This window comes from Podarcis liolepis, assembly GCF_965112155.1.
Source record: "Podarcis liolepis genome assembly, chromosome: 16".
NCBI classification, from domain to species: domain Eukaryota; kingdom Metazoa; phylum Chordata; class Lepidosauria; order Squamata; family Lacertidae; genus Podarcis; species Podarcis liolepis.
The window spans coordinates 10,346,633-10,360,541 of NC_139567.1; the positions used below are offsets into that span (position 1 = coordinate 10,346,633).

The 13,909-nt window shown below is 43.1% G+C and overlaps 1 protein-coding gene across 1 annotated transcript in view; it reads left to right on the forward strand.

Annotated features, from left to right (window-relative positions):
- Positions 1-9,404, forward strand: part of NUDCD3 (NudC domain containing 3) — a 56,181-nt gene extending 46,777 nt beyond the window's left edge. The window contains exons 5-6 of the mRNA XM_083480709.1: positions 2,115-2,303; positions 8,852-9,404. Coding sequence (XP_083336835.1) covers positions 2,115-2,303; positions 8,852-8,962 — 300 coding nt within the window. The 3' untranslated portion in view covers positions 8,963-9,404. The remainder of the gene's footprint in view (positions 1-2,114; positions 2,304-8,851) is intronic.
- The last annotated feature ends 4,505 nt before the right edge of the window (positions 9,405-13,909 follow it).

Consider the following 13,909-nt stretch of genomic DNA (forward strand, 5'->3'; position numbering starts at 1 on the left):
TGGCCCAGCTACGCCCCGATCTGGACAGGGATAGACTAACTATTGTTGTCTATACTCTGGTAACCTCAAGGTTAGATTACTGCAATGCGTTAAACATAGGGCTGCCTCTGAAGATGGTTCAGAAACTTCAGCTGGTGCAGAATTCAGCAAGCAGGTTGCTCACCGGAGCAAGACGGTTTGAGCATATGACGCCAATTCTGGTGCAACTGCACTGGCTACCAATTAGTTTCCGGGCCCAATTCAGAGGTTTTGACCTATAAAGCCTTAAATGCCTCAGGAGCACAATACCTCAAGAGCTGCCTCTTCCCATATGAACCTACCCAGACCCTGAGATCATCTTCTGAGGCCCTTATTTGTGTGCCTCCTCCTCGAGAGGTCCAGAGGGTGGCAACATGAGAACAGGCCTTCTCTGCAGTGGCTCCCCGTCTGTGGAATGCTCTCCCCAGGGAAGTTCACCTGGCGCCTTCGTTGTACACCTTTAGGAACCAGGCAAAAATGTTCCTTTTTAACCAGGCCTTTACCTGACCTGATCTACATCCTATACCCTTTTTAAAATGCTGGCTTTTTAGGGGGGGTGTTACTGGATTGTTATATTTTGATTTTATGTATGTGATCCTTTATATGAACCACCCTGAGACCTTTGGGTATAGGGCAGTATAGAAATGAAATAAAATAAAATAAAATACCCTCAGGGTGCCTTCCAACTCTGCAATTCTATGATTCATTCATTCCCTTGGAAATTCTGGATGTTCAGTACTAGCACAGTAACACACATGATGTCTATTGAAGTAAGGAATACTGTGATCCATTATAAAATGCGATAGAGGCACCATGTAATTCCGATACCGATTCTCATGCCCACTCAGCCTTGTATTTAACAACTTGCCTAGTAGCCAGAAGTGACCAGGAATTCCATACAGGCAAGTGGGTGGGTGGTAGAGGAGGGATTGATCTGCCAGCCCACTTGGTTGCCATGCTAACCGTAGAAGATGGTATTCCTGTTCCTCTGTGACGAGTGCAGAAGCACAGCAGACTGGCAGAGGGAGAAATGGCTTGCTCTGTTACTCCTCTGCCAGTCCGCTTGATAGAAGGCATTTTTAAATTAGCTAGTGTTTCTGTGCTGGCTGCTCCCCTTTTGCTGTGAACCTTACAGCCTAGTGCAATTTTTTGCAGGCTAGTAACTTTACCGAGCTTATACAAAGCGATGCGTAACAAGCGATGTAGGGTATGGTAATGAAGTCTGTCCAAAGGCTCCAGTCTTGCGTTCTCTTAATCTCTGCGTAAAACTCACTGAATACGACCGATCATACTTCAAAGTATACATCCTTAGGATTTCACGGCACACGTCTACAACAGTGCCTCTATTGCATTTTATAATGGATCACTACAACAGTTAAAACTGGAGTATGCGGAATAATTTTGAACACTTCCTCTGGCTTTCACAACGGAGCTCTTCAGTGATCACGGAGTAGTCTAATAAGCGCTAATAAAGCAGCGTAAATTTTTAACTATTATTACTCACCTTTATCCATATAAAACAGACTGTTTCTCAGCTGAGGCCCTTTGGGAAGAAATGGAATAATCTTGGTGTCACATTTGTTAGAAATGGTCGTGATAGTTTAAGCAGGGAGGAGGTCAATGTGCAAAGTTTTTGGGAAATTGGTTTCCAAATGTGTGATAAATGTATCCTATTCTGGCAAAAGATGAATGATGATAATATAAGTTATTTCTTCTAGATCCTTGTTAGAATGGCAGGTGCAGCTGAATTCTGTTCTGGCACAGGGATTTGTGTCCCTGCATTTGGAGTTTTCCTCAGAACTCTGGTTATTCTTTTGGTCTGTTCCTTTAAGATCTCTAAGTAACACAGCCATGACTCCCAGGACAGATAGCTCAGTTGGTAGAGCATGAGACTCAAAGGGTGAGATCTCAGGGTTGGGGGGTTCGAGCCCTACATTGGGCAAAAGTTTCCTGTATTGCAGAGGGTTGGGCTGGATGACCCCTGTGCTCCCTTCCAAATCTACAATTCTATGATTCTGTGACATATTTCTCTAGACCAGGTCTGGCTGCTGCTGATTGTCTAGCTCTGAACTACCGCTGCTTCTGTTTTGTTCCAGATTAACCTGAGCAAAGTAGGTGAATACTGGTGGAGTGCCATCTTGGAAGGAGAAGAGCAGATTGACATTGGTAAAATCAATAAAGAACGTTCAATGGCTACGGTGGATGAAGAAGAGCATGCTGTGCTGGACAGGCTATCCTTTGACTACCACCAAAAGCTGCAGGGAAAGCCACAGAGCCATGAGATGGTATGTTTCTTAAGTAGGAAATTGTTTGATTTGCTGACCATGCAGTTCTTTGCTTCTCTTAATGTGCTGCATGCAGTAGGTAGACTGTTTGGATCATTGTGGTACTTTGGTTCTGCCATAGCTCAGGCTTCAAATCACAATGGGTAACTTTGCATAGTCCTTCAAGAAGAGGACAGTTCCCCCAGTTCCATTGTAGGCTGTCTAAGGTAGCATGGGGCTCCTCCCACAGCTTGAGGGGAAAGGAAGAATAAAAAACACAATGCCAAATTCTACTTGTGTGAGATGGTTCCTGGGAATTTCTGTGACCCAGTTCCAGAAAATCTTCCTTTATGGCAGATACAATACAGGAGCAAATATTCTAAGTAGGACTTGTATGTAGTAAGCAAAATCAATTTTGTAAATACCCACTTGCCTGATTTCTGCTTCTTTTTACTAAGGGAGTTCCAGTTAAGAACATCATCTGGGTGACTGTTTTAATAGGGAGACGTTCCGAGTTTTAACAAAATTATCTTTTCTAGGCTCATTTGCAAACCTGATTTTAATGCCACTGTTTTCAGTGCTCAAAATGGCATCTAGGTGTACAACATTTAATGTATAACCTTTCTCTGAGAGACTTGCCAGATGCATCTGTGTCTCTGGTGTGTTATGGTATTAGCCAAATGATTATTGCTGTAATCTTCCGAGTGCAGGGCTAATGGCAGTAAAACTCCACTTTCCGCTCTTTGGTTGTGAGCAATATGGAAAGCATCCAGATCGGCGCAAAACCAGCTCTGTGTTTTTACTCCTTTGATTTGTCATCTGTATGATAATACCAGAGTGTACCAAATGTCACTCCTAAATGCTGTGCTCTAAACAGGTCATTCGATCTCAGCATGACTTGGAATGTGGAAGGCAGCCTGAGAATATATGGGTAAAAATTGTAGGGAACAACCTTACCGTGGGTGTCTGCTGAGGACCTGGACGATACCTTTCTAGAGCAGATTATCAAACATTCAAAAAGAAGAGATATAGTAGTCATAGGAGACTTCAACTACCCCAATAGCTGTTGGAACTCAGACTTTTCCAAGAATGTAAGCTCCAACAAATTCCTCAGTTGTCTCACTGACAATTTCATTTCCCAAAAGGTAAAAGAAGCAACAAAGGGGTCATCTCCCTTGGACCTGGTCCTTACCAGCAGGGAAGAACTGATCGACAAAGTGAAAGTACAAGGAACCTTGGGAGGAAGTGATCATGCCCTCAGGTTTTATCATACGCAGGCAAGGGAAAGCTAAGTGTAGTTGGACATGCACTCTCATCAGAAATAGTCAAAGGAGTCCACAAGATGGATGGGAATTTCTTAAAGGTGAAATTTTGAAGGCACAAAGACAGATAACTCCAACAAGAAAAGAAAGCGGAAGACTGCATAAATAGCTTACAGATGAGCTGAGGTGTAAGAAGAGCATATATAAGAAATAGAAGGACAAATCATGAAGGAAGTATATACATGAGTTGCCAACAATTGCAGGGAGAAGGTCAGGCAGGCCAAAGCTCAGAATGAAATTGCAAAAGAAGTTAAAAATAACATAAAAGGTTGATTTGGCTATGTTCAAAGCCAAGAGCAAGCAAGTCGTGGGTCCCTTGTGTGGAGAAGATGGAGAAATGCTACTGGGTGGCAGAGAGAAGACAGAACTGCTCAACACTTACTTTGTCCTTGCCCTAAAGGAAACAGTGCTTAACCTGGTGATAGCAGAATAAAGGATGCAGGGAGAGAGCTGAAACCCAGCATAGGAAAAGAGGTGGTATGGGAACTGCACTCAGGGGTGCTAAAGGAGATTGTGGATGTAATCTCAGAGCTTCTGTCTATAATCTTTGAGAAGTCCTGAAGAACAGGTGATGTGGATCCCTGTGAACTGGAGGCAGGCAAATGGTTGTCCCCATCTACAAAAAGGGGGAAAGAGAAGTTTCATGTAACTACCGACCAGTGAACTTGACATTGATATCAGGAAAGCTGGTAAAATGTGGACTGGATGAGGTAACTCTTAAGTGGATTTGTAGCTGGTTGACTGACCAAATTCAAAGAGTGCTCTCTAATGGTTTCTCATTATCTTGGAAAAAAGGGACAAGTGGGGTGCTGTAAGGTTCTGTCCTGGGCCCATTGTTGTTCAACGTCTTTATAAACAACTTGGATGAAGGTATTGAGGGAATACTCATCAAATTTGCAGACGATACCAAACTCGGAAAGTTAGTCAATGCTGCTGAAGACAGAATCAGGATTCAAAATGACCTTAAAAAATTGGAGAACTGTGCCAAAGCTAACAAATAATTTTCAGTAGGGACGAATGTAAGGTTGTACATTTAGGCAGGAAGAACCAACTGCACAAATATAAGGTGGGGGACACCTGGATTGCAAGCAGTACATGTGAAAAGGATCTAGGGGTCTTAGTAGACCACAAGCTTAACATGAGTCAACAATGTGAGGTAACAGCAAAAAAATCAAATGTGATTCTAGGCTGTAACATCAAGGGGAGCGTCCCAATAGTTTGGTGTCCTGATCAAGGGAAGTAATAGTACCACTCTGTTCTGCCTTGGTCAGACCACACCTGGAGTACTGTGTCCAGTTCTGGACACCACAATTTAAGAAGGATATTGGCAAGCTAGAATGTGTGCAGAGGAGGGAAACCAGGATGATCAAGGGTCTGGAAACCAAGCCTTATGAAGAACGGCTGAGGAATTGGGTATGTTTAGCCTGGAATAGAGGAGACTCAGAGGACATAGGATAGCCAACTTCAGATATCTTTAGGGCTGTCACACGGAAGATGGAGCAAGCTCGTTTTCTCCTACGCTGAAACCTTTGGCATTTCAATTGATGTCGTCACGTATGATGTTCTGTGGTTGAGATTCCTGCCTTGCAGGGGGTTGGACTAGATGACCCTCGGAGTCCCTTTCAACTCCACAGTTCTATAATTCTATGTTTCTATTATTTATTTTGCTTTATATTTGTACATGCAAAAAAATACACTGTTGTATTTATAAGATTACTTATAACCTTCTTTTCAGTTTGGTGAATTCAAAAAATTGGACTCAGAGATATTATAATATCAGATCATTTGCATTAAAAATACAGACTAAATCAGCTGTGTTATTTTAACAGCAAAGAGAATAATTCCAGCCAAACTTGACTCTCATCACACTTGGAATGTAAAAGCCTGCTGAAAAAGAAAGTTTTAATAGCCCCTCTAAATGAGCTAGGCTATTGAGTCTTGTGAATATCCAACGAATATTAATTCCATAAATGCAGAATGACAATGGGGAATGCTATATTAATTGTCAATATTGATCTATCGTCCAAGGAGGCACCATTTGCAGCAATCATCCATTATGCTAAACTCAGTGATTAGGGAGGTCTTTGCAAGAATAGGGTCTTCCCAATACACGTATGTATGTTGTTGCATAATGAGCTATTCGTTGTTGTTGATTATGATATTTTTATTATTCTTCACTACTTAAGAAGCATCTCAGTGTGATTTCACAATCTAGAGTGAGCATCCAAAGCCTTATCCATGTTTGTATGCTTAAATTGGCATACTATTTTCTATGCCCTATGTTTCATGAGGCTCAAGGCAGCTTGCAGCAAATATAAAATACAAAATGTCATAACATCTTCACCAGCATCAAACAATTTGAAAATAAAAATTCGATAAAAATTTCCACTAAAACCTTCAGCATATTTCTGTCTTGAGGATTTACTGAGAAGAAACAGTTCCACAAATCACAAAATCTGTCTTAAGTTGGAAAACAATGTCTGGCTTTTAAAACTGTCACTCCTTCCCCTAAGTCTGAGTTTTAAGTTCTGTAAGGATGTTGGGATGTGATGGGAAATCATGCCTGGGATCTGTCAGAAGAGTGCTTCTAATTTGTCCACGTTCATTTCTGGAATCATAAAATTTTCAACTAAAAACAGAAAAGGAAGCCCCCAGCAGAGAACTTGCACACAAAAAGTTATTGAAATGTGCTTTTGCCTTTCTTATTTGGAGGTAGGCAGAAAATAGATTGGGACCCACTGCAGTCTGGATCAGCAAGGGTTTCTGACTCTGAATGGCAAATAAAATTGTATTTTTAAAAAGCCTCAGTGTTCATTGCCTGTAAAATGAGTATTAATTGGTTGTCTTTGAAATGGGCTTTGTTACAGCTCTGTTGGCCAATTTAAGATTTCTGCATTAACATTTCTGATCTGTTGTAACTCTGGTGTAGATTTGTACTCTCGTATATGCAGGTTATTTCATTGTATGGCTCATGGGGTGCAGTATGTTGCTGTTTCCGAAGCGAGTTACTGCTCCAAATCTGGTACTTCTCTCTGTTCCTATTTTTGCACCTCTTTCTGGTTGGTGAACCTCAGAATTCTATTGGGGGGGGGGGGAATATTGTAAGCCTGAACTCTGCCAACCTTGGTGTAGCATGGTTCATTCTTCAGTAAGTCTGTGTTGCTTATAAGGAATCTGTCTAATAATAACAATTAAAAAATAATAATAATTAAATAATTATTTTTATCCCGCCCTCCCCGGCCAAAGCTGGGCTCAGAGCGGCTAACATCAGACAATTTGCATAATACAATCTACACTATGCAAATAAAATAACATTCAACTGTCATTAAAATAATATGGAATATGGAATATTAAATATGGCAAATCAAAATGGAGGATTTTGCAACACTGAACAAGATATCTTTGATTTCTACTGAGTGCGACTGTCTGGCATTGGGTCTCCAGAGGTTCAGGCAGATGTCTCTCTCCATCCCTACCTGTAGGTGTTGGGGATTGAAGATGGCACCTTCTGCATGCAAAGCAAATGCTCTTCCACAAATATTTTCAAAAGAAGTTTATAATATTTCTAAAGCATTTTTAGGATTTAAGATTTTGTTGTTCAATGGCTTGATAGACATTATCAACAGGTTACCAACAGGTTTTGTAGCTAAATAAATAAATAAATAAATAAATAAATAAATTTTATTTATTCCCCAGCCAAGACCAGGCTCAGGGCGGCTAACAGCCAATAATAAAAACAAGCTGATTAAAATACAATTTTAAAAAAAGATTAAAATACAACATTAAAACATTAGGATGCAGCCTCTTCACAGGAGGAGAAAGGAAAAAGAAAGAGGAGAGAATCAAACTGATTCTAAGCCAAAGGGCAGGTGGAACTACTCTGTCTTACAGGCCCTGAATACAGGGCTAATCTAACTTCCTTAGGGCCCGGGACCTCTAGGGTGTTGCTATTTATGGACCTTGAGGCTCTCCGTGGGGCATACTGGGAGAGGCGGTCCCGTAGGTACAAGGGTCCTAGGCCGTGAAGGGCTTTAAAGGTCAAAACCAGCACCTTAAATCTGACCCTGTACTCCACCGGGAGCCAGTGCAGCTTGAAAAGCACTGGGTGAATATGCTCCCATGGCAGAGACCCCGTGAGGAGCCTCGCTGCCGTATTCTGCACCCGCTGGAGTTTCTGGGACAGCTTCAAGGGCAGCCCCGTGTAGAGCGAATTACAGTAGTCAAGCCTGGAGATGACCGTCGCATGGATCACTGTGGCCAGGTCGGGGCGGGAAAGGTAAGGGACCAACTGCTTGATGCGGCAAAGGTGGAAAAATGTTGCCGTGGCTGTTGCTGTAACCTGTGCCTCTATGGAAAGGGAGGCGTCAAGGATTACACCCAAGCTCTTAACGGAAGGCAATGGCACTAATTGGGCCCCTGCAAGAGAAGGGAGTTGGTCCCTCGTCACCATACCATCCTGACCCAGCCAGAGGACCTCTGTCTTCGAAGGATTTAGTTTCAATTTAGTTTCAAATGGGTTAACTGTCATTGTGAACTATGAAATTAGATAGATTTAGAACATACTGTATTGGCCTGAATATAAGCCGCAGACTGAATATAAGCTGGACCTTTAAAATTGATTGGGGGGGCGTTGCATACTGTAAGGTCGCTAATATAAGCTGCACTTTAACTTTTCACAGTTGGAATTGGGGGGGTGGGGTGAGGCTTATATTCAGGCCAATACGGTAAATGCCAAGGCTTTTATCAGTGTAGATATCTCTTTGGCTTTTTCCCTGGAACACCCCAGCAAAAGGATTCCTAGCACAGTTGTGTGATGGCAATCAAAGATTACTTAATGGTGGAACACCAGAGTTAGCCTGCAGGTACAGAACCGAGAAGAAAATAAATTAAAACAGAAATAAAATATTTAAGGGATTTTAAGTAAATAGAAGCCCAGTTTCCCCACGCTTATATCCCTGTTTCTGTTTGGAATCTTGGCTATGCTGCTACATGGGCCTCTGACCCATCTGCAGAGCAAGGACCCATCTCTCCTGCCTTTGCTAACAAATGGTGCTGCAATGAAATTTAAGGAAGAGCAGCTGGCAGCCATACCGTGCCATTCTTGGTTTCACTGAACAATTTGATAATACCTGGCTGCGGTCAGTGGACTGTGTTCAGCTGATCCATTGACCGGCAAGTCAGGATTAATCAAGTTGGTGGGTTTCTGTATATTGCATGACCGTGACATGACTCTTGTCTTAATTTCAGAAAGTCCACGAGATGCTCAAGAAGGGCTGGGATGCTGAAGGCTCCCCGTTCCGAGGCCAGAAGTTTGATCCCTCCATGTTCAACATCTCTCCTGGGGCAGTGCACTTTTGATGATGGCACCGAGGATGGGAGAATTGCCTACCTGCCGGGGAGAGTAGGATGAAACTGATGCCACTGCCACACTCCTCCCCTCCTGCCAGCGATGTCAATCAGCCCCTTTGTCCCTGCCTTGTTACCTGGGCTTGTTTGCAAAATGACAAAGGACTTCAAAATAGCCAGAATGTGGGTTTGCTTTTGGGGAGGGGGGAGAGGGGAGTGCAATGTTGAGCGAGTCCTTCCCTCCAGCGCCAGGTTGGTGCATTTAATATGTATGTGGGGGAAGCCTAGCAAAAAGCAGCCTTACGTACTGTGTCACCACGGCAACCAGCAGCTGCTGGTAGCATTTCCTCTCCTCTCTTGTTAATGGATTGCTTTGGGGAGGGGGGTTGATTGAAGGCAGTATTTCCCCCCCCACCACCTCTTTTTCAGAAATACATGCAGTTTGGCCAAATGATGGCGAGATTCTCTCCTGTTTCTTTGAAGCTGTCTTCTGCCCCTGGTTCCATCTTTCAGGAAACCCAATCTCCTAATGGCACCAGGCAGCAATCTGCAATCAGTGTCATTTTAGCAGCATCTTAATTGCTAGGTTTGGTCCTTGAGGCCCTGGCAGTGGGAGGTAAATGTTGCAGGCTCAGACTAATAGCTGAAAAGCAGCCAGAACAGAAGGTGACACTTGATAGCTGTATCTTTACTGTAGATCTCTGGTGGTCTGTGACGCTTTGGCATTGAATTTGAAAAATAAGGGGGGGGGGGAGAGAGAGAGAGACTTCTCCTGATTGCAGTGACTGGATGACTTGGTGCTCAGAGAGCGGCAGTTCTCTGTGAGTCTCAGTCTGTTCTTAGTTTTATCTAAAAGTGGTTGATATTAAGCTTCAGAGTATAGACATTAGTTTATCTCCCTCCCTCCTCTCTTAGGGCCAAACTAGCTGATACAGCAAGTGTGGGATTGTATTTAATTATCTGACTTTTTTCAAAACAACAACAACAACAGATCTTTTTATGGAAAATCGGGACCACAGGGTGGGGTTTAACCTTCCCCTGTGTACTGCAGTCCCGTCCCCCCCGCTCTTTTCATCAGAAAATATATATGCTATGGTTGCCAATGTAGCTTTCCTTTTAGGTGGGGGCAGTGGGGTGGGGGTGGGTTTGATGGGACGATAGCATTGGAAGAAAGGGTTAAATTTACCTGACAGCTCATGACTGCAGATAGCGATGGCTTGGCCCACCTCAGCAGGTTATCTGAATCTATGAGCACATTTAGTACAATAGTGGCTCTTCCCCTGAATTCTGCTTCAGAGGAGGCAGGGTGTGCCATTTGAATTTAAGAATCTTATTTCTGCTTATTGTCATATAGCTGGCAACCTGTTACAGGGGGTAGTGAGAAATACATTTGAGAAAGAGAAAAGTCATGGCTCTTGAAGTTGTCCTATTGTTCTGGCAATATCCATACCTTTAAAAAAATTGTTATAAGACCCATAGAGAAAGCAGCCGTTCCAGATCTAATAATATTATGTGCATGTCTGCCATTAAAAATTGGCAAGAAAGTCAAAGCTTCAAGAACGACATCACCTGTCAAAATGTAAAACACATTTTAGGTTTGTTCATAGTTGCGTAGTGGGCCATATAAAGGCGTAAGTGTTATCTCCACTATTTTACACTTAAGGGAAGTAAACGATAAAATATATAGTACAGTGAGACATTCTTGGTGCTTGTGATACCCAATATAGAATTACAATATGCAAGATTCAGCTGAGCCCACCAGTATATCAGCTTTTAGGTGCGAGATGTAGGGCACATACCAGACCAAGCTCTTGGCTTCTGAATAAGCAAATCTGACAATCCTCACAACTTCAGACAAGTCAAAAGAGAAAACTGGATAACTAGTCTCCAGTACAAGATTTCAGATGAATTCTCGGCTCACCATAGACAACTTTAAAGAAAGCTTGACCATGAGAGACCATAGGGAAGGTGGCTGTTCCAGATATGGTAGGAATATGTTTGACCGCTGTTTTTTAAAAATCCCCACATCACAAAACGGTCCCTGAAGCTGGCAGATTTTCAGCTGTAGTGTGGTGGATGCAGCAGAAATCCCAGTCACACATGCCCAAGGAGTTTTCTGGACTCGTTTTCGCAAGGGGCCTATGCTTGTTTCTGAAGACATCAGTTGCCATTTGAAGCAGAAGATCATGTCCGGTGTTAGTCCTACTCAGAATAGGCCCATTGACTTTAATGAATGTGGCTAACATAGGCTCATTAATTTCAACAGGTCTCCTCTGGGTAAAACTTACGTTGGCTACAACCCAGTTTGGTTTCTTTCTTGAATGACTTGATCCATGACAAAGGGAATGACAAAGAACTTGCGATGTCTATGTTGGCTGTAGAAAGAGAGGCTAGGTGATTATTATTTTTTTTGCAGGTAGCTTATATGTCATTCATATATGACTTTCATTGTAGGCATAAAAGTAAGTGGAGAGAAAAGCACACAGCTTCCTGACCAGTCGGTCAGTAGGATGCCATCCTGACAGTAGGATGGCTGTTACTCACTTGCAACATGAATGTCACCGCACCTTTTGTCTTCTGAATGGGCATTTCACAATAGTACGTTTCCCAAACACTTTGTGGACCTACTACCTGCAGTCTATCATTATTCTACTGTTTAGGAAGGCAAGTGGGTGGTGAAAGAATGTCCCCACTGATCAACACGTTCCCCCTTCCTTTTTTAAAAAATAATTTATTCTATCTAAAGCACCTAAAATCAACTAGGCAAACAGTCTTAAGCTGTTTGCCTAATGCACAGTGGGTTTGTATGATTTATGGTCAATATTTGTGGGTGTCCACCACCTTGAGTTTTGTGGTTCCAATGGGCTTGACTAGGACTGGCATTCCCAAGACTCTGCTGACAAATCTCAAAGGGATGGGTTTCTTCAGGACTTGTACATCCCCTCAGCCCAGCCCCTGCCCAGCTTCAGTAGGTCTGTCCACTCCAACCTTCTGACCTCCTGTTGGGCTTCCTAATGGTGAAAATAGTCTAAGACTGCATGACCTGGATTAGTTTTTTGGGTTATTGGGGGTTTTTTGCAAGCATGAACAGTGGGTATTAAAACTGTGCTGGATTCTTTTTTAAAAAATGACCAAAACCTTCCTTGGAATATCTGTTGTACTTGTAGGAGTGGGGAAACAGATGTGCCTTGAAATGTCAAAGACAGTGACTACTTGGTTTTGATTTTTCTGTCCTACAGGTATTTGGGGAAAGCTAGCATCTTGCCATTTTACAGATTTATGTTCAGAGAGTTGACTGTCCTTGCTCAGACAAAATGCCTTCTTCTAAAAGAAGAAAAGTGAGATGTCCTCACTTAAGCACTGGGGACTGGCCTCTTCCCACAAAATGGGACAGATGGAGAAATGTCGCTTGCTTTCAGTGCCTCGTCTCTCAATCAATACTTGTACTGAGCCAGTCGATTAAGCCTTAAAGTTCCATGCAGGGCTCCCTCATAGGCCAGCTTTGTCCAAATAGAAGACAGTTCCCAACATTATTTTCTTCCTAGCAGAGACATTTCTACCCAACTAGTCTCCAGCCTATGCCTTCTGGCAGCCTGGCTTTCTTTCTGTTCCAACTGAGTTCTGAAGCTGCAACATTGCCATGACACTGAGCAGGGTATGTCTGGGACAAGTCAGCACACTTTGTGACCCTTCAGACCAAGCAAGCTTCTTCAGGGTCCTGATAAACTTCCACTTCTGACAGACTGTAGAAACAAAGTAGGGTGAGAAGGGAGCATTGTTGAGGACTTGATAGGTCTGAAAATGCATGACTTGGTGGATCTCAAGTTTCCCAAGCTTGGTCTAAGTTTACTCATGGTCAATTTTTACTTCCCACCTATCTCTTCCTACTCCCACCTGGAAATGGGTTCTCTCTGGCAGCTGCTGACAACACTCCCTTCATTTTGGTTGTCTACAAGCTACAGTTTGCATATGATGCTAGCGTCTTTGCTGAACTGAGGGACAGTGCTCTCGACCTGGCATCGGCTCTTTCTTGTAGCACACACTCTTTACCTGCTTGCAATAAAGAACGCGATGTCAAAGCATATGCATGTACGTGCATTAATCCTTATGCAAAGGAACCTCTTCCATAATTCGTGCTTCCGTCTCTCTGTTGGTTTGGTTTAGTGTTCCTGCTGTGGCGCTGAGAAAAATCAACATTAGATCTTTTCACCAGTGGGCCAGCATTTGTTAAACTTACGTAGGTTCTCGTGTTTAAAGAGGTCTTTCAGAGTTCTTCACACTGCTAAAAGAATAATCAAGGCAGCTGAATTCATCTCTTTCTCTTATGTACACCAAGGCAGCTGAATTCATCTCTCTTATGTACACCCCAATTCTCTTTTGTAACTAGAGGTCCCACCGAGAAAGATGGAACATACGAAGCTGCCTTGCATCACTAAACCATGGCTGCTTCAAGCCCAGCTTTACCTACTGGGACTGGCTGGGGTTCTCCAGGATCGAAGGGAAGGGTCTTTTCCATCACTAGATCGCTGAGCTTCTGTGAACTGCAGGTTGTGGGGGTTGAATCTGGAACCTACATACAAGCCATGTGCTCAACCACTTAGCTATGGGAGAAGCAACTGACATTGCAAGTCAGTGTCAGCCTGGGGCAGCAGCTCAGTATGTGTCCTCTCCATTCAGCCTTGCCTAGTCCCAATGATAAAATAAGCATGGAAATATGAAGTGGTTTTTTAGGTACACGCTGTTCTGCCGTTTCCTTTTTACACGTGCTCCCTGGCTTGGCAATCTCAGTGTAGCCTTTGCGTTGCTTCTTGCCTACTGGAGCTGCCCGTTCAATGGGAGGCAGCTGCATGCACTTCCTTCATACACACAGTGTAGTTTTGTGAACAAGTTTCTATGAAGGTAAAAGGTAAAGGGACCCCTGACTATTAGGTCCAGTCGTGACTGACTCTGGGGTTGCGA